The sequence below is a fragment of the Limanda limanda genome, chromosome 17 (assembly GCF_963576545.1).
Source record: "Limanda limanda chromosome 17, fLimLim1.1, whole genome shotgun sequence".
NCBI classification, from domain to species: domain Eukaryota; kingdom Metazoa; phylum Chordata; class Actinopteri; order Pleuronectiformes; family Pleuronectidae; genus Limanda; species Limanda limanda.
In genome coordinates, this window is record NC_083652.1 from 22,845,350 (window position 1) to 22,869,271 (window position 23,922).

Here is a 23,922-nt window from a genome sequence, read left to right on the forward strand (position 1 = left end):
TGGATTGAGTTAAGAAGAAATACATATTTGTGTCCCCTATATTTAAGAAGAAATAAAAGTAACATTAAAGAAAGAAATGTTGTGGCTTGTAAGATTCTTGGGAGGACACTCATACAAGTTTGAAGCCATATTGTGAAACTCAGGCATTCTCTTCTTTTTTTGTTCACACCTTCAAAATGCAATGACGGTCTTTTCTTTTTTTTTTTAAATGAAAGTGACAATTGAATACAAAGCCATAAATGGTAAAGATTTACATTTATTTCTCATCACAAATAAAAAGAACCATGCTTACTCACCACAGAACGGAAACAAAAAGAGAAGCGCTCAGTCTTTGTATGTTTACCGACCTTGCTGTCGGAGTGTTTTATGAGAATGTGAATAATAGCACTCAATGAAGATTGAAATTCTTTAAAAAAAATCCAATTCTATGCCCATACACTGACCCCCTCCTCCCCCCCAACCCACACCACCCACGAGTACCCCACCTCCCCCCCCCGAACATTGATCACAGCATTATTTGAGTGGCTCAGTCTGAGGTTCTCAGTCTCCAGAAGTCTTAATAACCTGGAACAGTGTGACGTTGTAGAGCACCTGGTGTCCGTTGTTCCAGGTGTACAGGACCCTCTCCCTGGGGTTGTAGTCCATCATGGAGATGTGGGAGTATTGATTGTGGAAGGGGATGTCCGTGTACTCGTAGCTCGACGTGTTGGTGTAGTAGGCAAAGTAGATCTTGGCACCGGCCAGGTGGGAGTTGGTGACGTAGAGCGTGCCGCAGATCATGAAGGACTCTCCAGCGCTGCGCTTGGGGAAACCTGTGTCCCACGTCTGCAGCACCTCCAGACTCTGCGGCTCCAGGCGGCTGATGACAATGTTCCCGGCGTTGGGGATGGTGGTGTAAACCGCCCACAGGCCGTTCTCATCCGCCATGAGGTCGATGTCGGAGGAGCCGCCCCAGGAGTAGGGAAAGGTGTTGTTATATCCGGCGCCACTCAGGCTGCGCTGCACCAGCACACTCCGGGAGCGGAAGTGGTACTTGATGATGATGTTGCTCTGGTACTTGTTGTAGTACAGCGAGCCGTTGTAAACCACGTGGCCAGTGCCGGCCCAGGGGTGAGGCAGCAGGTGCTGCACAAAGTTCTGGCCCTTCATGAAATCATTCATCGTGCGGTATTCCAGGACACGACGTCCCTTGAAGTAACCGTCCATGGACCAGACCTGTGAAGAGAGGAGAGGTGAGTCCGACTGGCGGGAAGAGGGAGAAACTGAAGAAGTTGATGTGAAGGTCTAAAGGTTACAGGATGTTATTGTCTTGCTATATTTGGCACAACTCTCTGCAAGAACTCTGCCATCATTGTAGCTGCTGGCATCGCCCGGAGCAAAGTAAGAGTGTGTGTGGTGAATCTCTGTTGGAGTGTGTGCCTTCATGCATTTGTGCATATTTGAATACTTGTGCTGAACTATTGATCTCTCGTGTGTGTGTGTGTGTGTGTGCGTGTGTGTGTGTGTGTGTGTGTGTTTGTCAAAGACGATGCCGGTACATTGCAGTCCACCACTGCTCGTGCTCCCTGCCCTTTCCAGTCCACATTTACAGAAAATCAATCCATTTAGCAGCTCTATCTTTTTCCTCAAGCACTCTCAGCGGATCTCTCCGGCTGCGTCTTCCGTCTTCTTCCCTCAGTGGTTCTGTCCAAGCACAGTTCAGCTTTTAATTGGTTCGATTACACTGCTGTTGGCTCAGATATTTATTTTGTCCCTCATAGATCAACGAGAATTTTGCTGTGATTTAGCCGTTATTCTTCCCGAAACACTTCTTTCCCGATATGTCTCTCTTCCCCTCCTCTCTTGCCTTCCTCTCAGGTGTAAAATAGTCGCTTTTCTTTAATAAAAGTGTGACTGGGCAACATGTCTATATGATGTATGCTGTATCATGTATGGTGGGGTGTGCAGGTACGCAATGAAGGTATGAGTGGATATCATTATTTTGTAATAGCTGCCTATTTTTGAGACAAATATGTGCGAAGTCTGGTATTAGAGTCAATTCTCAACCATATACTACTTGTTCCTGTATAAAGAAACATGTTTAATTTGCCATGTACCATGCCTAAGAAAAGTTTAATAAAAACGTAAGTTAAAAAAAAAAAAAAATAGAAGTGTGACTGGGGGGTGTTTGGAAGAGTATGGGAGGAGTAGGGGGTGGGGAGGTAAACATGAATTATGGAGAAGGGGAGATTATGGAGCATCAAGCATTATTTCTCCTCTGCCTGCTCAATGAGTCCCTGGAGGCGGAGCTAAGCCAGGCTGAAGCTGTAGCACATTTTGACCATGTGTCCTTTTTTCTCCCCCGCTCCTTCTCTCGTCTTCTTTCCTCAGCGATGAAGACCCGTCCCTAAATATGATTATCACGATGTCTCGGGTGCTGATGTGGCATGTGTTGATGTATCTGACTGTTAATACAATTAGCGATTGATCTAAAGAGTCAAATGTGATCTGAGAGACGTCAAGTGATTAAAGATAAAGATCGGGACATTCAATCTCAGAAGAATTGACCTTTTCTGCAGCGATATCCATGAAGCCTGCGATGAGTCCGGGCAGAGATGAAGAAGGCCAGCCCTCATCCCTCCTCTTCAACCTCATCCGTTTCCATTCTCCCTTACAGATGGCTAATAATCCACTCTCCACCCCCCCACCCACCCCCACCCATCGTATCTCTTTCCCCCGTGTTCCGTTCCATGTGCCTGTCCACACAAAACCACATGTCATCTCTAATCAGCTGAAGCCGTTACTCTATCATCTGGGTCCAGAGCATCTCAGCACACTCCTGGTAATTACCTGGGTGATTTAGAAAACTTTAGCCCACACAACTCATCCATCTCCGTGCTGATGATGAAGTGATTAATCAGCTGGAGTTGCGGTGACAGAGGAAGAGGAGGAGGAGGAGGGAAAGGGATGCTATCTATCAGTGACTCAGCTTTGCTTCCTCATTTCTCTCTCGGTCTCTCCTCCTCCTCCGGAGCTCACCACGAGTCCTGATCAGGCAAAACATTCAATCAGCCACTTAAGTATCATGGAGCCACTGACAGAGTTCAGCCTGCTCTCGGCAAGTGACTTTTGTTCCACTTTATTTGTCGGTGTGTGCCGAACTATGAGGAGGGTTGTAGGGAATGAAAGGTAGAAGAGTTGAGGGAATGTGGCGAGAAGAAGAGAGACTCACTCTGTTGTCTGAGCTGGGGATCATAGTGTCTGTCATCCAGAAGCCGAACCTCGAACCCGAAGCTCGCACTGTGATGGGATTACTGACGCCAGTGAGCTTGCCACAGCCTGGAGGTCACAAAGGTGAAGAGGTCAAATGTCATACAGTCTTACATATATACAATCTTTCAGCATCAATCGATTTTGATAATTACGATGAATATTCCAGTATTAAAGGTCTAGTGTGTAAGATTTAGGTGAAAGGGATCTTTTGGAAGAAATTGAATATTAATTAATCCTATATGTTTTCACTAGGATGGGAAGAGGAGGTCGAGGTGTGTTCAGCTGCAACATGCAACTTCACCACTAGATGTCACTATATCTTACACACTGATCCTTTAATATCTGTTAAGTTTTTTAAAGACTGATTTTGCCCCGGGGTGAAACTTGTGCTCTTAAAGTTTTCTTTATGAGCAGAGAATGACAAACACTTGATAAACAGCACAACATTTTTCAAATCTGAGGGAGATCAATCATCTGTTACACTTCCTCACTGTGACTGCACTGTATATTAAACCTTTGGTATTTTGCTATAGATGAAAAATATAAATTTAGGTAATAAATATATAGATATAGAAAATTATTTGTATATTTTTTAGTGCTCAGCCCTAATTGGAAACATGGGGAAGAGGTAAAATGTCATACAGTCTTACGTATATACAATCTTTCAGTTTTTTGTGTTGTTGATTAATCGGCTTTGTGATGTAAAAATGTATTGATTGGGAATGGGATGTTGTCTTGCCCTGAGGTGAGGCTGGTTTTAAAGTGGCCTGCAGTAGGTGATCCTTCACAGGTAAAGACCATCTGCAGGACTCAGTCCACAGAACCCTGAATCTACACCAACAGCCGTTCACTTCCATATTCAAAGTTCGGTGAAGCTCGACTCAGAACCCCAAACTGAAGAGTCAGTATCACTTTGTAATTGTTGTGAACGTGCTGTTGTCAGCAACCTCACTTGCGTTAATGAGTCTCAGCCACAGGCCAGGGTCGGCACTTTATTCAAATTTGTTTTATATTGAAAGTATAGCGGGTCCAATTCACACAACATCTGGAGTTACTGGATAGATATTCACCTAATGGAATCGTAACCTAACATATTATATACATATTATACATGTGTATGTCTTTAAAATATCTGTGTCCATTATTGTGTTACTTTCCTGTATTCATCAACTTATAATGTAAAGCAAGTATAAAAAAAGATCAAGGAACCGACTGAGTAGTATTTTCTTCTAATTATCATCATTAAACCAATGGAAGACAATAACGACCCAAAGGCAACGCTGTAGCTTTGGTCTTTTTTCTGCAAACTCCTCAGTTTATAGATGTGGGATTTTGTAAAATCATCACTTTAAGTTAACAAATTAGGTGTGAACACCATCAATTATTCATTCAGTGTTTCGAGGCCAATATTTCGAATGCATGCAGATAACGAGAGCCCTAATCACGGTGGAAATATTGACAATATGCAATAGTTTTCACCACTGATGATACTAAATGAGTCATTAACTCATTTCTACACTGCTGTACCTCCAATCGTTTAAGTGCCACGATGATATTTGTTAATGAATTTCAAATGAAGCATTCAATGCCCGTACTCCAACTGACCCGTAAACATTTCCTACCTAGTTTCTGCATGCAGGAGTGGAGCCTGGTCTCCAGCAGCAGGACTCTGTGGCGAAGCTCCTCATAGTCGTAGGCGCCCATCTCTTCTTGGATGGCCATCAGCACCAAGGACAGATTCCTCACCTCCTCCCGAAGACGCAGGATCATCTTGGCATCCGCCTTGTACTGCTCCAGCACTGGCAGCAGGGGGAGCAGCTGGGTGACCTTGTCCTTTAACTCCTTGAGATATGAGACACGGAGAAGCAAAGAGGGAAGAAGATTAAACCCGTGGAGAATAAAGAGGAGAAAGGGGATGAGGTGGACCATGCGACTCGCTGCAGGGGGATCGGGTGCAGGGGAGCTGGCCTTTCAATCTTCAGGTGTTGCCTCTGGTTCATGGTTCATCTCTCACTCAGAAACTCATATTGTTGCCTGATTGTTCATCTGCTCCACCCTGGATTTATCACTACAGCTAAACTGAACCCGGGTGTAATTTACTGTGGATACATGTGTTCTCTGATCTTTTGGGAAAACTCACTGAATCACTTCCTCTTAGATAAGCTTATTGTCATTGTTCCATAAAAACTCAATTACACACCCTCCTATTGAAAAGCACATTAAACAAATGATAGATGCAATTGAATGACAGATTGAAAACAGAATGACACAGCCAAAAGATAATAAAAGCATCAATCGATATTTGTTAATTACGATAAATATTCAAGTATTAAAGGTCTAGTGTGTAAGATTTAGGTGAAAGGGATCTATTGGCAGAAATTGAATATTAATTAATCCTATATGTTTTCACTAGGATTGGAATAGGAGGTTGAGGTGTGTTCAGGTGCAACTTGCAACTTCACCACTAGATGTCACTAAATCTTACACACTGATCCTTTAATATCTGTTAAGTTTTTTAAAGACTGATTTTGCCCCGGGGGGGAAACTTGTGCTTTTAAGGTTTTCTTTATGAGCAGAGAATGATAACACTTGATAAACAGCATAACATTTTTCAAATCTGAGGGAGATCAATCACCTGTTAGTCCTCCACACTGTATATTAAACCTTTGGTATTTTGCTATAGATGAAAAATATAAATTAAGGTAATAAATATATAGATATAGAAAATTATTTGTATATTTTTTAGTGCTCAGCCCTAATTGGAAACATGTTACGCTCAAGGTATACATATTTATGTCTTCTTTGCTGCAGTTATGTGACACTGCAAGTACCTGCAGTATACAAGTATCATGTACATGTTACTGGGGGTACATGTAAGTGCATGAAAAGTATATCTAGCATACTGGGGGTGAGACGATAAGATTAAAAGCAGAATCGTTTAATGTAACCACTGTTCTAGAGAAGAAACTAAATGTTGTGTTGTGTTTTCGTCCTTTACGATTTAACATCTCTACTCTGTATTGTTACTGTACAGATCAAACTTCCACCCACTCATGTCGTGAAAAGCTGTATTTACACATGTTGGGTGATTTTTGTTTTTCATCAACAGGAAGGAAAGGTGGTACTGCTGCATATAAACTCTGTCTATGACTCATCATATGTTTAGAAGTGAAGTGAACAATGTGTTCTCAGGTAGGAGTGCAGGGAGCAGCGGGAGAGCCAGGCTCCACTGAGAAAAAAGGTGTATCAATAAAGTGTGGCCGCCACAGGAGGGGCTGTTTCCTCCTTGTTAAGGTTTATCGTAAATCTGGTGATGGAGCTGCTCTCAGCCCTGTGGCGCCACATCATAAATCTCATTTTCCCCTTTTCAAGCCGTGAAAATTCAGTCTCGTTAATCTCCCACGCTCTGCCATTGGCAAGTTTGAGCTGCACGCATTCATCAGCCAACCTGCTCTGGTCAAATCCTCCTCTTTTTTTTTTTTTTTTATTGGATTGCGGATTTGCATTCAGACAAGTCCCGGGATGTACTGCTTACCTCTCTGCGCATTCTAGTCATCTCTGGTTTTACTGATGAATTGGCTAATTTCATAAACATCTTCATTACCTCGGTTGGAATAGTGTTCATAAAGCACAGTGTGAAAGCAAAACATGGCCATTCATGCATGTCCCTGTGCTGGAGCGGCGTCTCAGCGGTAAAGCCCACTTTGCATTTATCAAAGCATCTTTTAATCAAACTATTTTATGGTCCATCTAATATCTGTAAGAGTGTGAGAGATATGGAGAAGGACTGGGCAGGACAGGCTGCTGACGGGAAGACAAAAAGACCCACTGATAATGGCAGCTGAGTCCAAGCTTGTAGAAAGATACGGTCGAGATAAATGGGAATATATGTGCCGGTAGTCCAAGAGCCGACGCCAGAATGTTAAGTATATAGAGGTGGAGAGAGGAAAGGGTGTAAAGAGAGGCGTGCTATCAGGTCCAGGGGTTTAATAATTCAGGCGCATGTGAATTTGCTCAAATTTCCTCCACACGACTCAGCGGCTCCGAGATAGTTTTGGAATTGAATTTGTGTAGTGATGCCTCTGCGACAGTCTATCAAGAGACAAAGTTTTATTGTCTGTTAAGAGTGAAAAGAGATTGCGGGAGAGAGCATCGGGCAGCGTTGGCGTCTCAGTGCCACATCTAATAGTACACGCATTTATACCTGATTGTAATACACACTCGTAGCAGATGGAGGAGGGGATTACCTGAAAACCCTTTGGATTGAGACTGCGGGGATTGTCAGAAGCCACCTTCAGTTTCCCGTCCACCACCTTCATCAGGTTCTCCGTGTTCCTCACGTACTGCAGGTCTCGGTATGTCCGCAGGTCCAGCACCTCCATCGACTGGCTGATGTTCTGAACCTGTCACATGGAAACGCACACAAATGCTCCTGTCAATAACAATTTTCTGTATTACATATTTTCCATATCCTTTCCTAACCAGACATTTAGCTCTAGTTTGCTATAGAGCTGATTTGATAGATAGATAGATAGATAGATAGATAGATAGATAGATAGATAGATAGATAGATAGATAGATAGATAGATAGATAGATAGATAGATAGATAGATAGATAGATAGATAGATAGATAGATAGATAGATAGATAGATAGATAGATAGATAGATAGATAGATAGATAGATAGATAGAATACAATAAAATAAAAAATATTGAGGTAGAAAGAATAAAAAACAGAAACACAAGATAAATAGGTAGATAAGATGCAGTGGCAAGATGATGGTAATAGTACTGATGATATGATGGTAATGTTATTGTTAGACAGTATAAAAAAATAGTACAGTATATATAGTATATAATATAACATATTATATATTTATATATGATTGTAATTATACCAATATAAAAGCAGTATATAGTAATAATGGCAGCAACAGTATATATAATAATAATAGTAAATATAATAATAATAATAATATGTACACATGTATAAATATGTGTATATAGACTTATATATACAAAGAATATACAGAGAGTATGATATAATATGATATGATATATAGTAGAGGTATAAATATAAGTATTGGACTAAACAATAGATAATATAATATATTATGAGTGTAAGAATATGTAGACAGAGTGTGCAAAAGACAATATTATTGTATGAAATTATATATAAAATCAATATGGTTTATATTAACAAATATCACATATGATGTGAATTAAGTGTATATGGAGCGGAGTGTTGTACAGGGTCCACAGTGAAAGGAGACAGGTATATTTAGTGTATATTTTCATTGAAATGTGGATTTATTCTTTGTCTCTGACCGTACACTGAATATTTTAGGGGTTTTAGATTGTTGGTTGGATTTGAAATAATTTGCTATTTGCAGACAGTCCTGATGATGCATAGAGAAAAACCACCAGTATACTAATTGACCTTACAAGTGGTGGTTGAAGTTCAACTCTTGAACTTTCATTTACTTCACCAAGAAGATTAAGTTGTTGGCTGCATTTGTTTTTTTGTGAGCTGGTTTACGCAAATGTTATTGACATATTCCTTGATTTCTAAGAGAATAATTTATGAAAAACGAGAATAACTTGATGCCGTTCAGTCTAACATTGCTTCAAACCTTATGAGGGGGTTTATGTTTGACACCAGTATTTACCCACGCAGGTCAGATGAACTGAAAACTTTTAAATGGCCTCAGGCATGAATGTCTTGGTCAGTCGGGAGGTTTGCCCTTCAGCAAACTGCAGCCGCTTGACTTATATCCCCTGGATGCTGGGCTGGCAGCTCCCCGGGGATAAGTGAAATGGAAACTTAAATTACCCTGAAGGGATCCAATCCTTTGCAGTTCCTCATTCCTATATTCAAATTTAAAAAATCGTTCTGAATTTGCTTAAATTCATGAGTCGTAACACCCTCCTGGCTACAGCCTCGAGTTGCACCAAACTTGTATTGAACTGTAAAGTAAAAGCTGGAGCTCCACAAGCAGTAGAAGAGAAAAAGATGGATGATCGAGGCAAGAAAACACAATCACAGCATGAGAGTAACACAGTCTGCATAACAAAAAGAGATGGCCATCAAAAGTATCACTCAGAAGAGAAGTTAAACTGAGTCATTAGAGAAAATACATAATGTATACAAAACAGAATAAATAGGCGACGAGCAATGAGCAAATCAAAAAAGAAGAAACGAAACAGCAAGAGTAACCCAGTTGAAAAGGGAGGACAGCTGCCAGAATCTATCGGGACAATACATAAGAAAGAACAACACATTCATATATTATGCAATGAAAGTCAGCAGGTTCCACTTTGGTGGTTAGTTGGATATAAATATCCTTTCTCCCACTGCTTTCAGAATAAGGCTGCAGTGTCACGATCACTGTGCCCACAAGTTAATAGATAGATATCAGATGTATAGCAAACAGAAGAAGTCATGTGGGGGAACAAGCGTGGTGGAAAGTCGGTGTTTACACCATCTCAGTCCTCAGTTTCGCTCTGTGTTACCAAGTACTCGGCTTGCTCACTCTCTGACAGCCCACTCTGTTGCTGCATAACCAGCCTACTGTTCCATACACCCCCCCATCTCCTGCGCCATGCACCGAGCTGAACTGGACAGAAATCCTCCCGACGTTGACAAATGCTACAGGGCTGCAGTGTAAACTCGTGTGGGAGGCTCACGTGTGCGTGTGTGCGTCCAATAGCCCACACGCACACAGAGGAGACGCCCTCCCACACGCACACGCGCCGCTGAGACTCCTGAACTCACAGAGGAGTTTATTCAAATCGCTCTCTGACAACAACACAAACAGTCCCAACTCACAAAGGTCACGGTTTGGCACAAAGTCTGTTTTGCACCGACTGCCTAGCGTTACACTCTCTGACAGCCCACTTGTTTGTTTTGCGCCCAGCGTGTTTTCTATATCAAACTCATCTCCCACATGCCTTGTGTGAACTAACCAGGGAATATTTGGTCAGTAAATATTTTTCTTTTCGCCAATTAAAACGAATCTGACAGCCGATCAGCTGGAGCGGCTGAGGAACATGTCGAGTGGAATGTTCCAACGGCTCAGAATCTCCACAAATACACGTGTGCGCTGTCCGTGGAGGTTGTGGCGTCGGTGGGAACCGCTCCACCCTCCGAGTCGTGGTAACTGATCAACACACACAAACACACACAAACACACACACACACACACACACAAACACACACACACTCTAACATCTAAATCTGAACCTTATCTATCTATTTATCTTGTGTCTCTGTTTTTATTCTTTCTACCTCAATATTTTTTATTTTATTCTATTGTATTGTATTTTATTGTATTCAAATATACCGGCTGCTATGACGACTTAATTTCCCTTCGGGGATGAATAAAGTTATCTATCTATCTATCTATCTATCTATCTATCTATCTATCTATCTATCTATCTATCTATCTATCTATCTATCTATCTATCTATCTATCTATCTATCTATCTATCTATCTATCTATCTATCTATCTATCTATCTATCTATCTATCTATCTATCTATCTATCTATCTATCTATCTATCTATCTCTCTATCTCTCTATCTATCTATCTCTCTATCTATCTATCGCTCTATCTATCGCTCTATCTATCCATCTATCTATATATCTATCTCTCTATCTCTCTATCGCTCTATCTATCCATCTATCTATCTATCTATCTATCTATCTATCTATCTATCTATCTATCTATCTATCTATCTATCTATCTATCTATCTATCTATCTATCTATCTATCTATCTATCTATCTATCTATCTCTCTATCTTTCTATCTCTCTATCTATCTATCTATCTATCTATCTATCTATCTATCTATCTATCTATCTATCTATCTATCTATCTATCTATCTATCTATCTATCTATCTATCTATCTATCTATCTATCTATCTATCTATCTATCTATCTATCTATCTATCTATCTATCTATCTATCTATCTATCTATCTATCTATCTATCTATCTACACACATTTCACTCTTTCTTCTTCCACCTCCACCCTCACGCCACGCAGAATCCAATCCACCAGGTGTCCCGTGAAATGTTGCACCCTGGGCCGAACCCTTAAGTGTGTTTGTGTGTATGCACGGATGACTTTGCCCCCCCCCCCCACCCCCCCCTTGTCTCACTTAATCTCAGTCAGTCAGACAGAGAGGTCAAAGGGCAGCAAGGTGTTTCAAAAGTCTACGCCGTGAGCATTCCTCATACCGCCGTTCTTCAGGGTCGACTTTAGCTTTGGACGGCGTTTTGTCCGGCTTCGCAGAAAACTGAACTGAGGCTTTTGCATTCTCTGAACAGAGGGGGGGGGGTTTGACATTGTTAGCGTATCCTTGGCTTTTCTGTGTCAGGCAGAGCCTTTGTGGATCTGGTCTGGGGAAAATAATTCCCTCACACGCTCTGGGTTCATATGAGGATCTCTCTTAGCGAGCATGCTGCTGTTCTGTGCACACACACACACTGACTCACACGTCGCCTTTTTTAACGTGTGGCTTTTGTTTGTGTGCGACCCAAATCGGGCTGACCCCAGGTGTCCTCATTAGGCTGAGCTGTGCACTGTATGAGACAGGGGAGCCTTTGGCGATGATAAGTGTTTTTCTTACAAGCGATGTCTGTGTACGTTGGGAAACGCAGTAACACAAACAGCCAGAGTGTTTAATTCAACAGTAAATCATATATTTGCATAGCTTTAAAAAATTCAATGTTTGCTCAGAGACGTGATGATTTCATTCCATGGTGATTTCTGAAGTTTGTTTTGTGTATTGTATTCAATTGTAAGCAGTGACAGGTTGTACAGTGCAGCCGCACAAACTGTGCCCTCGGAAACAAGTCGATATCTTCACCTCATAAACTGTCTCACCACATACTGTATATTACGCTGTATGTCCTGTATTTTCTAATCCTGCATACTTAAAACATGCAGAATCGACTTTTCTCATATTTTCTGTAGGGCTGGGCAAGTTAACTCGTTTCAATCGAGTTAACTCAAGTGATGAGTTAACTTGATTAATTATTTTATCTCGCATTAACTCAGGTTTGATTATTTATTGTTTTATTGTGAAAGTCAGGCTTTTATTTTGTGAAAGTCTGTTGCTGACTGCTGCAGAACAGGAAAAAAGAAAATAATTGGCGGATAAACAATCGAGTTAACTCATCACTTGAGTTAACTCGATTAAAACGAGTTAACTTGCCCAGCCCTAATTTTCTGGGATTGCCCTAAATTGCAGAAGTTCTGGGAGGAGGTGAAGAGGCAGATACGTGAGATCTTGAACTGAGACAGTTCGATTGACCCACAACAGCTGATTTTGGGAACTACACCTACAAGGGGGCTAAGGAAAAACTAATTGTATATGATCAGATTTATGATGTTAATTGCTCACATAATTATTATGTGAACCCATTGGGATAACTCTTCTGCCATTTGTGTTTTCTTTTTTCTTTTGTCTTCACTTGTAATACTTAATGACTTGCTGTGTGAGCCTCACTGTCAAGGTACTTGTTCTAATAAAAGTTCCAAAAAAAACAAAACATGCAGAATCAGGGTTTTTGTTTTGTTTATAACGGTAAATGAAGATGTATAGTACATATTAAAAATAATAGAAAAATAAAAGAAACAGGAAGCTGGTGCTGCGTCACTAACAGTCTGAGGGAAAGATTCAGTCCTGACCAGTAAAATATTTACCAATGCAGCCGATCAGAGGGAAACACTGCGTATTCTACCGTCAGGAAGACAACATCTGAACTCAAAGCAAAAATAAACAGGATCTTAAAAAAGTACATGAAGACAATTTAAAAACAGGTCTCGTGTTATTCATGATTTAGTCCTCGTTTTCTAACGTCTTTACAAAAATGAATGGGGGTTAAGGACAGAGGATGTCACACAATGTTAAAGCCCTATGAGACGAATTGTTATTTGTGAATGTGGGCTATACAGATAAAACTTGATTGATTGATTGATATTGCATATACATTAATCCATATATCTATGTGAAGACAGTCCCTTTCTCTGAATAGCTTTGTTACCTTTGTCTGTTTCCCAGAATATGCCTGCCTGTTGGAGTCTGCAGCTGGTAAAGTGTGAATGAGTGTGGGTTTTGTCGGCATGAACATGAGCTTGAAGCAGCAGCAGGCAGAGAATCTCGGGGGAGAAGGCAAACTTCACTGAGAATGAACGCAAAATGTGAATTCAGTGCGTTTCATTGATCCATCCGGACCTCGGAGCCCATTCAGCATCTCAATTTCCCAGCACCTCTCCTCACAAAACCACATCAATGTCAGCTCCCACTATCTCACCCACTATCTCACCCCTCCGCGCTCCCGGGCTTTCGCTCTTTGGATTCACCCTTTTTCTCGTTCGCCCATTTTCTGGCTTTGAGTGTCCACAAAAAAACAACAACAAAGAAAAAAAACATTCCGCTGCAAATGAGCTGCAGACCTTGGGAGAGCAGCTTGGCAGCCAGATAGAGAAAGTATCATTTCTCCGTTTTTTTAATCATCTATTTTAGCAGAGACACTGATATTACTCCTGCAAATCACTAATTCATGCAGCAACAGATCAGAGAGTCAACAAGCAGCCGCCTGCCGTCTCACCCCGGATCCCTGTGTGTTTGTGAACCAGACACGAGCAGGGAATTACATTTCCATACACACAGCGCTGCACCATAGGTCAACAACTCTCATAGTACATAGAATTACTGTCTAGTTGCTGAGCCAGAGGGTTGTATGCATGTACATTTTTTTGTATGAGATTAAATACATTTGTTATTAGGGTTGCAAAGGGGCGGAAAGTTTCCGGTAAATTTCCAGAAACTTTCCATGGGAAGTTAAGCTCGGGAATTTTGAGAAAAATTACGCAAATTAGACGCTGAACAATAAAAACATCATTCAAAACTCTATTTTAAAGATGTATGGAACGTTGAGTTTCAACCCTCCACTGTGCATTCTTCCATCACATGCACAGATAACTCCCAGCATGCTTCACTCTACAGCAGGGCTATTGAGGCCTGCTGTAGAGTGAAGGACTAGTCAGGTAAGTTTCCATGATATTACTGGGGAAAATATATTAGCATGCTGATTGAGGATTGTTCATCTGTTCATCTAGCCTATTTCCATTCATTTATCCATCAATTGTCAAATATTTTTACAGACGATTCCATTTGTTTGGCTAACTATTTATATCTCTGGCATTGCATTAGTGTTTTTTTACAAACTTTTTTCTCATCTTATTCTACAGAACAATGCCACGTGCACTATCTCATGTGTGGAGACATTTCACCTCATCCAATGTAGAAGGAAAGGCTGTGTACATCTGCAAATACTGTGCAAAGACCTATGTTAAGAATGACACAACGATGCAGAAGCATATAGTCAAGTGCCCAAAGTTTCCTCAGGGCTCAAATCAGCCTATGACAAAACAAAATGTTTATATTTACTGTTAGTATAAATTACCCACAACATTTCCAGTTTATTCCTGTTAATTCACGTATATTCCCGTTAATTCCCGTTAATTCCCAATAATTCCCATGGAAAGTTTCCAACTTTGAATATTCCCGGAATTTTGTACAAAAAATGTATGTATGCTGCACAAGCCTGGGTATGTAACATCTTCTGCAACTATACGCTGCATTTACTGTGTAACTATGCAAACAAAGCATTTGCTATCTTCACTGAATTGTGAAACGGTTCATTTTCTTAATTTTGATCTAATGCATTTAAATCTATAAAAGAAACGTAAGGCCAAGGCTCAATGAATCCAATTTCATGGGTACGTTTAGGACACTTAAAAAGATAGTTCGCCGAAAAATGAAAATTCACTCATTATCTACTCGCCACTATTAGTCCGGGCAAAGTAGCGTTTTCCGACCAACTAATTGGAAAAGAATTTTTTTCACCATAGATAATTTCTATGAGGTGTCCAGAACAACATACTAAAAGTCCTAAGAAATCCTAGTTGAGGAAATATGTTTAATTCTCATCAATGTGTGCCAATAAGGCAACAATACACCCCAAAGGGCTATTTTTTACTCCTATCAAAATAAAACTTTACACAATGAAAGAAACCATGAAACGTAACATTTTTTGTATTACAAGTTTCTTTGAAAATGAATTTGAATATGCAAATGAGCTATACACTAATCGACTTTGCCCCAAATACACCCAAATAGGCTTAATTTTTTCCTTTACTCCTACCCCAATAAAACTTTACATAGTAAAAGTATTTATGAAAAGTAACTTTTTTTGTATTACAAGTTTCTTTTGAAATGAATTTGACAAGCACATGAGCTGGGTGTATTTTGGGCATATTCGATGAGTGTATAGCTCACTTGCATATTAAAATTAATTTTCAAAGAAACTTGTAATACAAAAAATGTTACGTTTCATGGTAACTTTCATTGTGTAAAGTTTCATTTTGATAGGAGTAAACGAAAAAAATAGCCTTTTTGGGGTGTATTGTTGCCGGGCCTTATTAGCACACATTGATGAGAATTAAACATATTTCCTCAACTAGGATTTCTTAGGACTTTTAGTATGTTGTTCTGGACACCTCATAGAAATAATCTATGCTGAAAAAAATTATTTTACAATTACTTCTATTTTTGGCTCCAAAATGGGCTACTTTGCCTGGACTATATCTCGATGGAGGTTTGGGGGAAGAGTTTGAATCCAAAAAGCACTTTTGGAGTTTTAGGAGTAAACAGTGTTTAGCCAAGGCGACCTCTTCTTTAGAGGTACGAAAACAACAGAAGGAACATAACATGCCTCCATATCCATACTGCTTGTGTGGTGTCAATCAAGTGTCTTTACACTGTGTTGTAAGTCTAAATGTCCTCTACTGGACGTGGTCACACGATGGTGCGCCCGAAGGTCCTTGAACGCACCTCGAAAGTAAGATATCAGAGGTCATTCAGACTGAAAACACAGTTTAAATGACCTCGTGTGGAGTTGAATATGATCGTCGGGTCGGATGACACCACACGAGCAGGACGGAGCCATGTTATCTGTTTTCTGTTGATTTAATACGTCTGAAATTTAGGTCGCCGGTTATTAAGGCTCAAGCACTGACATCAAAGGTCAGGTGAGGCCCTATTGAAATTGTAAGGATTATTATTATTCAGGCAAATGAATTGGAGGGCTTTACGATTCTCAAATTCTTACCAAAATTTTCAGAAAGTTAGAAAGTGGTGAAAATTTACATATTCTGATGGAATTTTCAATGGGCGTCGCAAAATGGCTCAACGGTGCCCCTCGAAACAGACAAACACAAAATTCTTTAGGTGCAATTGGAAAAACACAACAGGAAGCCTGCTATTTTGCATTTAGTGGCCATTTTGGCCATATTCCACATTTTTACTTTGATGTACTTGTACCAGGGCTTTCATCGGATCCACTTCAAATTGAGATGAGTGTCATCACAACAAGATGGAGATAAAAACTGACTGAGGGATTGATTTTTAGTTCCAATTGTATCGGAATCGGCTGCAACACTGTTTACGCCTGAAAGTCCAGTAGTGTTTTGTGAACTCAAAAACTTAGTTAATGAGTGACTTTCTTCTTTCGGTGAAAAAAAGAATAGATAGTTTTCTGATTGCCTTCATATTTATCTGCATGACTGTTGGCAGGAAGTGAATTCGTGACAGATCGTGCCGTACACCAGCTCCGTTTGTGTGGCAGTTTGTGTGGCAGTTTGTGTGTGTGGGTCACAGTCGTGTCCCGGAGTGAGTGCTTTATTGGCAGCTGTCACCTTCTCCATGAGCTGACGAAGCTGTCTGCTGCGTGGGTCGCGGTTACACATGTTCTGGGCCGGTGCGACCACGGTGCAGACACACTTCCCATCTGCGTCCTGTGCCGAGCTGTAGATCTGCCAGCCCTCCTCTGGGCTCGGGTACAGAGCCTGCACACAAACACACAGACAGATTCATCTTAGACCACAGGAAGCAACCGTCTGCATCGGTCTGGCTGTTGTTTATCTTTGCCGCTGCTTTGCAGGCTTTTCAAAATGCATGAGGGTCACATGAGACACATTTTTACTCTGCCAGCTTGTATCAACAGTAATCTGAAAAGTGTTCCGCCCATATAAAACAATTCTAAACTAATAAATGTATCTAATACTTGAAAGTGTTGTAGAGAGCGTTTGGAGATATAAAAGACTCTTTAATACATTCCATATCGTGATTGGCTGTGCCCATTCTGTCACCATAAGTTAGCAGCACAGTCATAATTTCTCCGTGTCTTTTTCTCTTTCACTCTTGCATCCCTGCCAAAAATGACTCCTCCCCAAAGGCAATTAATGGCAATTGATCCCCCCCTCCGACTAGTAAAATCACTTGCAGTCTAATTTTAAATGGAGAGCAAGAAAGAGAGAGAGATTGACAGAAGAATGGTGCTCTTAGCAGTGAGGACTCAGGATGACGTGCATGAGGGATAAAAGAGTCAGATAAGGAAATAGAAGATAGAGAAAAGGAACCGGTGATGGCTGCAGGTCTGGATACGACACGAATATTAGTGGAAATCACAACGCAACTCCCACTAAACTGGAGGAAAATGGGGATATCAAAGACAAGAGGAAGAAAAGAAGGGAGGAGGGGGAGGGGGGATCAGGCCAGGTTGTGGTAGAGCAGAGCATCTAATAAGTTTGGACATCGAGAGGAAATGGAGCTGTTTGAAATCGATAAAGCAGCGGGGGAGGGGCCAGGCTGAAAGGATGGATGTCTCTCTCTGACTAATCCAATCAAAAGTAGTGCTGTGGTGCTCGGATCCGCGTACACACACACAAACACACACACACACACCCTGGGTCATCCGTTCATTCACACTGCATCCACACAGGCTCGGCATATACAGCAAAGTGTAATGAGAGACATAGCAGCCATTCTAGTGATGAAATTAAAGGCCCATCCATGTAAGTGGATGGAAAAGGCTGGAAATAAGATCTTGTGGCTGTAAGGCTCAGTGCCACCGCCCCCCCGCCTACCCCCCCGAGCGGCGTTGTGCATGGGCTCTGGTCTCCTTGGGTCGGGGGGGATCAGATTAAAATGTCTTGGGGGACAGGGGGGACCGTGTGATTGGAGTGTGAAGCAGCAGCCGCCCTGCGAGCCAATGTGCTCACTGTCACATCCTGTCACTCCTGCCAATCCCCTGGCACGCCACCCCCTCTCTCACTTTCTCTCTCTCTCTCTCTCTCTTTCTCTCTTTTCCTCTCTTGCACTCGCTGCTTTGTGCCGTTTCTCAGAATCAGAATCAGAATCAGAAAGTATTTATTGCCAAGTAGGTTAACACCTACCTGGAATTTGCTTTGGTTATTGGTGCAAACAATGAACATGGAAACATAAAAACACACTAAATACACCACACATAAGAAAAACAATAGTAATAATTAAAAAATAAATAAATATATATATATATTTACTCACTATTTACTCACTTTTTCTAATATTTATACACGGTAGCATTTATCTAGACATAAACATATCTATATAAAAATATATAAAAGATATAAAAAGTGAAGTAAAAGGTGAAATGCACAATGCACAATGCAAAAAGCAAAAAAGTGAACAGTGTCAAATTGCAATATGCAATGTAGTACAGTGTAATTTATATAATATAATAATATGTGTTAATTTAACACATCTTAGGGGTGAGAGTGAATTTGGAATCAGTTGAGATGAATTGTGGCACATTATAGGTACATGAGCACCTTAAATATGCTGTAATATCAACCCTGGACGTATACACGCCCTTTTTATTTAATATGTTTAATTATATTCACAGTATATCGAGTAGACTCATACATTTTTAAAATTAATACATCTAAATTTAATTAAAGTAAGTAATATTCTATTCATATTTCCCGTTCACACATACATGAATAATATTTCAGTGTGACTGAATGAGAACTGTGCACATGAATGACTCACAGTGGACTTTATTGGCACTCTGGTTGAATTATAATTCTATTATTCTTAATATTTGTGAGCGGGTGCGCTGCCAGTCCTTGTTGTGACCTGGACAGTCCCCCCCCCCCCCCTGTCAGTCAGCACCTTTCCTTTCATTAGTCTTCTTTCTGTGATGAAATCCAGTCGAAGTCGGCTGTTAGTTGGAGTGATGACAGAGGTCTGCAGAGGCCAGACTTGGAGTGAAGATGAGATAAAAGATAAGAGCCCCTCCATAGCTGAGCGTCCTCAAATTTCTTTCAACCACATCTGACTGTCTATTTCATTCTGCCATTGCCGGCGGGGGGGCGAGATTCTCTTCCCTCCGTCTGCTTCTCCGCCCGAGTCTCACTCAGCGTCAGGACTTATTTATTGTGGCGTGTGTGTGAGTGTCTGAGTGCTGGTCCTGTGTTCAAGCTGTTGTACATATCTGCTGATGCACATGCAGAAAACAGCACATATATATCTACAATATGCATGTTCGCGCATGCACTATTCACACAAATTCCCACAGAGTTTAATAATGCATGCATATTGACATGCAGCTATACCACCACTACTACTACATCCGGCCCCTGGAGGGACTGTTTGGAAATCCTCGAGGCTGAAACGCATTACTGCAGATCTGCTTCTCATTAGGTTGGATGTGCTGCAGCGTTAACAGGTGGAGGTTACTCTGCCTCAAACTGTACAATCCACTTCAGTTACTCACTCTTACAGTATATGCAGCCTCCTGCCTTCTGTAAAGATTACCTCACATGCATACATGTGGGGGTTGTCTACCTACGCACCAGATATTCACTTTCTTTAAGAAAGACTCCTGCAAATGGATGCCGGAGAGTGCATCAATTTTTCATGCAGCTATCAGCTTGAAAGGGAGCCACAGTCGGTGCCACGCTGACTTTTTTTATGATGTATTACACAGTGGGCAGTAATAAGCTGTAAGTAATATCGGAGGCACATCAGCTTCATTATCATAATACTTTTTCTCGAACATGTTTAAAACCTTCTCTCTGCTCCACGTCTGCTTTTCCCCCAAGCCGGAGAGTTTTTTTTCGCAGCAACACGTCTTCTCTTCATTAATGTTTCATAAATGCTGGGCTGAAATTAAGAGCATATTTGAATCGGCTCCAATTTCATTACCACCCACCTATCCATTCTGCGCTAACTTCCCCCTTTCTCATCACAGTGGCCGTTCAGAGAGCAGGAGGGAGGCGGTAATTCTTAAATGCAAAGGTGCTTTGTCCCTACATATGGTTTGTGGCTGAGCAGAGATATCTATATATCAGTGCTCATAAGCCACTGATCTTCCAGGGTGCAAGTGGTAAACTTGCATATGTTTTGGAACTCTGGCTTGTTTGTGCGACTATGATTAAGTCCTCTCTCTGTAGTAAAGAGTGGGTCATTGACATTGGCTCATTTAACATGGTGTTTAAACCACGCAGCCTATCACACATCTCATTAGTGTGTGGAAAAACAACTCCCTCAATATTTAATGTCATCCAAAATTATATTCAGGGTATGCAGAGGGAAATAAAGAAGGTCTAATGTTTGCATAATGTTTCCATCAGTCAGTCAAACTTCATTTGCACAGCACCTTTCATGCAGGTTAGTTCAAAGAGCTTCACGAACAACGGGAAACAAGACGGAACAAATAAAAATGCTGATGATCAAAAACAGTCAAATGGATTTTGAAAGCTAAAAAAAACAACATCAATAGGATAAAATTAAATAGATAAAATTATGTTTCTCCCAAGTGGGATCCTGTAATACTGTATACCTCAGCAACATGTCTATATGATGTATGCGATATCATGTATGGTGGAGTGTGCAGGTGTGCATTGAAGGTATGAGTGGATATCATTATGTACTCACTTTGTTTTGTATTTTTGAGACAAATATGTGCGAAGTCTGTTATTAGAGTCAATTCTCAACCATATACTACTTGTTCCTGTATAAAGAAACATGTTTAATTTGCCACGTACCATGCCTAAGAAAAGTTTAATAAAAACTTAAGTTAAAAAAAAAAAAAATAGATAAAATTAATAGAAGAAACAAAGTCTACTGTAGGTCTGTTGGACCTCTTACAGTGATGATAACATATCCCGTGCTAACATCGTGGTGCTAACAGCAGCTAGCTGGGAGCACTCCAGGTCTTGGGGATAATCCTCTCCTCCCAGAAATAAACACTTTCTTTGGAATCTGAAGAGGGAAGGTGTTAAACTCACGGTCGCAGAAATTCCTCCATTACACACGAGGGATGAAGTAGAATATGTAAGTGCCCGATTTGAAGCTGTCATGGCTGTCGTGCAGAAGCCCATTAAGGAAGAAGACAGCGGCAATGAAAACAACAGGAAACCGCAGAGGGCGATAGAGATGAAAAATCAATCGGGCTATGCTCTCTTAAGTGAAAATTACTCTTAGAGATTTTTCTGGCTCGCCCCCCATTCGCGCAACCTCCGGGTCCCCACTGTTCCCGTGGCATCACATCAGACAGCCTGGGCCATGTGAAACCCCCCCCCCACATCCTCTGCTGCTGCTGCTGCGAAACCTGATTAAAAGTCTCGAATACACTGATGAGGAAGAGTTGTGGTTGGAGAAAGGCAGGCGGTGTCAGGAGAGTGCTGGCTCTAATTTCCTCTACAGCTTAGATGAAATGTTGCCCAGTTATTTTGCTAAATGACAACTTCAGTTGGATCCCTGCTGAGAGAGGAGAAGAGGAGCTGGGATGAGGGGGGGGGGGGGCACGGTGGGAAGCTGTGAAGTAGAAACCAAATCCTGTTCCAACAGTTTTCCTTCTGTCTCCGGTGAACTGCAGACGAAAGAGCTCCGATCCCCCAAATACAGCGTCAGCATCCGACACTCACGTTAGTGGTGGGGGAAAAATCGATTCTGTTCAGTATCGCGATATTTTGCGCCCGCGATTATATCGATACTGTAGCACAAAGTATTGCAATTTTTTTTACAATTATATATGTAACAGCCCCTGGCTGGCAAAGCATGACGAGGAGAGTTTCAGAGTTTAAAAGATACCTAGTGTGTCTGTGGAAAGGATGTTCTCCACTGCAGGAGATATAGTAACGTTCCAGAGGAACTTTAACATCTGAGCAGGTTGACCAACTCCTTTTTCTGAACAAAAATGCCAATATTCCCAAATGAATTTAACATTTTGGGTCATGACCTTGCAGCCAACTGGACTGGACTCTAGTAGTACACATTTGATTGAAGCTCTAGGTTACTCTTATTTATATGATTATACTCAGGTTTATGTTACTCTATTACGTCTGCTTGATGTTACTGTATTGTATTTAAATAACTGTAAGTTATGTGCTGGGAGCTCAGTGTTCATGTGAGAGGTCTCCTATTCAGAAAATAATTACAAAGGTCCTGTGTCCTGAATGTTCAAGGACAAAGTTTTTGCACTTCAGTTAATGTGTAGAAGACAATGTTGTTCACAGAATTAAATGTGACATTTGAAGTGAGGTGAGCAGTCTTATTTTCCTCATTTTTTGTAATGCCTTTGAATAATATGGGGGACATGAATCGCAATAAATCGCAGAATCGAATCGCAATACTTGCAGTATAGCAATATATCGAAGAATCGCAATACTATTGAATCGTCACATTTTTGCCAATTCCCACCCCTAACACACGTGGGAAGCGTCTGCAGCTTTGCATAGTTTAAGGTCGACCATTATGAAAACTAGAACGGCATATCTCAGCTATGAAACATTTATATTCACTATCCTGATTTATATTTGCATATGCACCAGATTGCACACACTCAAAAATAACTACCAACTTTTTGTTTTAATGAATTTGAATATCTGAAGACTGATATTTCATTTTTGTGATTGGCTTTCAGGGGGAAATCATGTAACGATTAACACGCCTCATTCAAAACCAATAAAAATACATTTGGATGTTTTTGAAAAAAAAAAAAAACAACAACAACTAAGGATTCCAAAAAGTGTAAAAACACTTTTTTTTAATCTTGTGCGCACAAGATATATATATTTGATCACAATGGATATTTGACCAAAAATTAATATGTGTATCTTTTGACTTCAGGTAAACACCGTCAACCGTGATGAAGAGAACTCAGCTCAAGTTGTGTTTTCACCTTGGAACGTCATAAAATGAAATATACTCATACATTAACTTGTTACAAAAAAGTTAATTATCTTGTTCCATCCCTCCACATGGAAATCGGTTAAGTAATTTTTGTGTAATCCTGCGAATAAACACGCAAACAAATATATATATCCTTGGTGGTTATTTACTAACCCAACGATTCTCTGTGTTGCAAAGACGCTGGTTTGCTGTTAACGATTAACAAAGTTCAGAGGGATTCTCCAATTAGACATCTGAGCTGCTGGTATCTCTGTGGAGAGTCGCAGGATGGTCTTCCTCTGGCGTTTCATTAGGCCGACCTCGGGGCGGGCTGCTGGAGAGCCAGAGCTAAATGAGATCATAAATCTACAACTCCTTACTTTACGAGCATGACGGGAAGTATATTATAACTTTCATAAGCAGCGGGAGGAAGTGGTGAGGCAGGATGCTAGTCCTGGGATATGAGCGATCCGAGGATCTGAGCAGCTGCAGCAGTGCAGATGGACAGTGTACGGACAGGAGAACCGGGATAAAGACGTACGTAGAAAAAGAAGAAGAGAAGGCATAGAGATGAGAGCCATGATTACAAAGCAGGA

At 40.9% G+C, this 23,922-nt stretch overlaps 1 protein-coding gene across 3 annotated transcripts in view; it reads right to left on the bottom strand.

The window, feature by feature from the left end:
• Positions 1-516: 516 nt before the first annotated feature.
• The window catches only part of olfm2a (olfactomedin 2a), a 31,209-nt gene continuing 7,803 nt past the window's right edge, over positions 517-23,922 (bottom strand). For 2 of the 3 annotated variants that reach the window (XM_061090334.1, XM_061090333.1), the window contains exons 2-6: positions 17,026-17,175; positions 7,500-7,655; positions 4,875-5,094; positions 3,212-3,318; positions 517-1,215 (exon numbers count right to left, since the gene is read on the bottom strand). In XM_061090334.1, the coding sequence (XP_060946317.1) occupies positions 541-1,215; positions 3,212-3,318; positions 4,875-5,094; positions 7,500-7,655; positions 17,026-17,175 (1,308 nt within the window). In that variant the 3' untranslated portion in view covers positions 517-540. Of the gene's footprint in view, positions 1,216-3,211; positions 3,319-4,874; positions 5,095-7,499; positions 7,656-17,025; positions 17,176-19,205; positions 19,216-23,922 lie in introns of all 3 variants that reach the window. The other variant, XM_061090335.1, reaches the window with a different exon arrangement.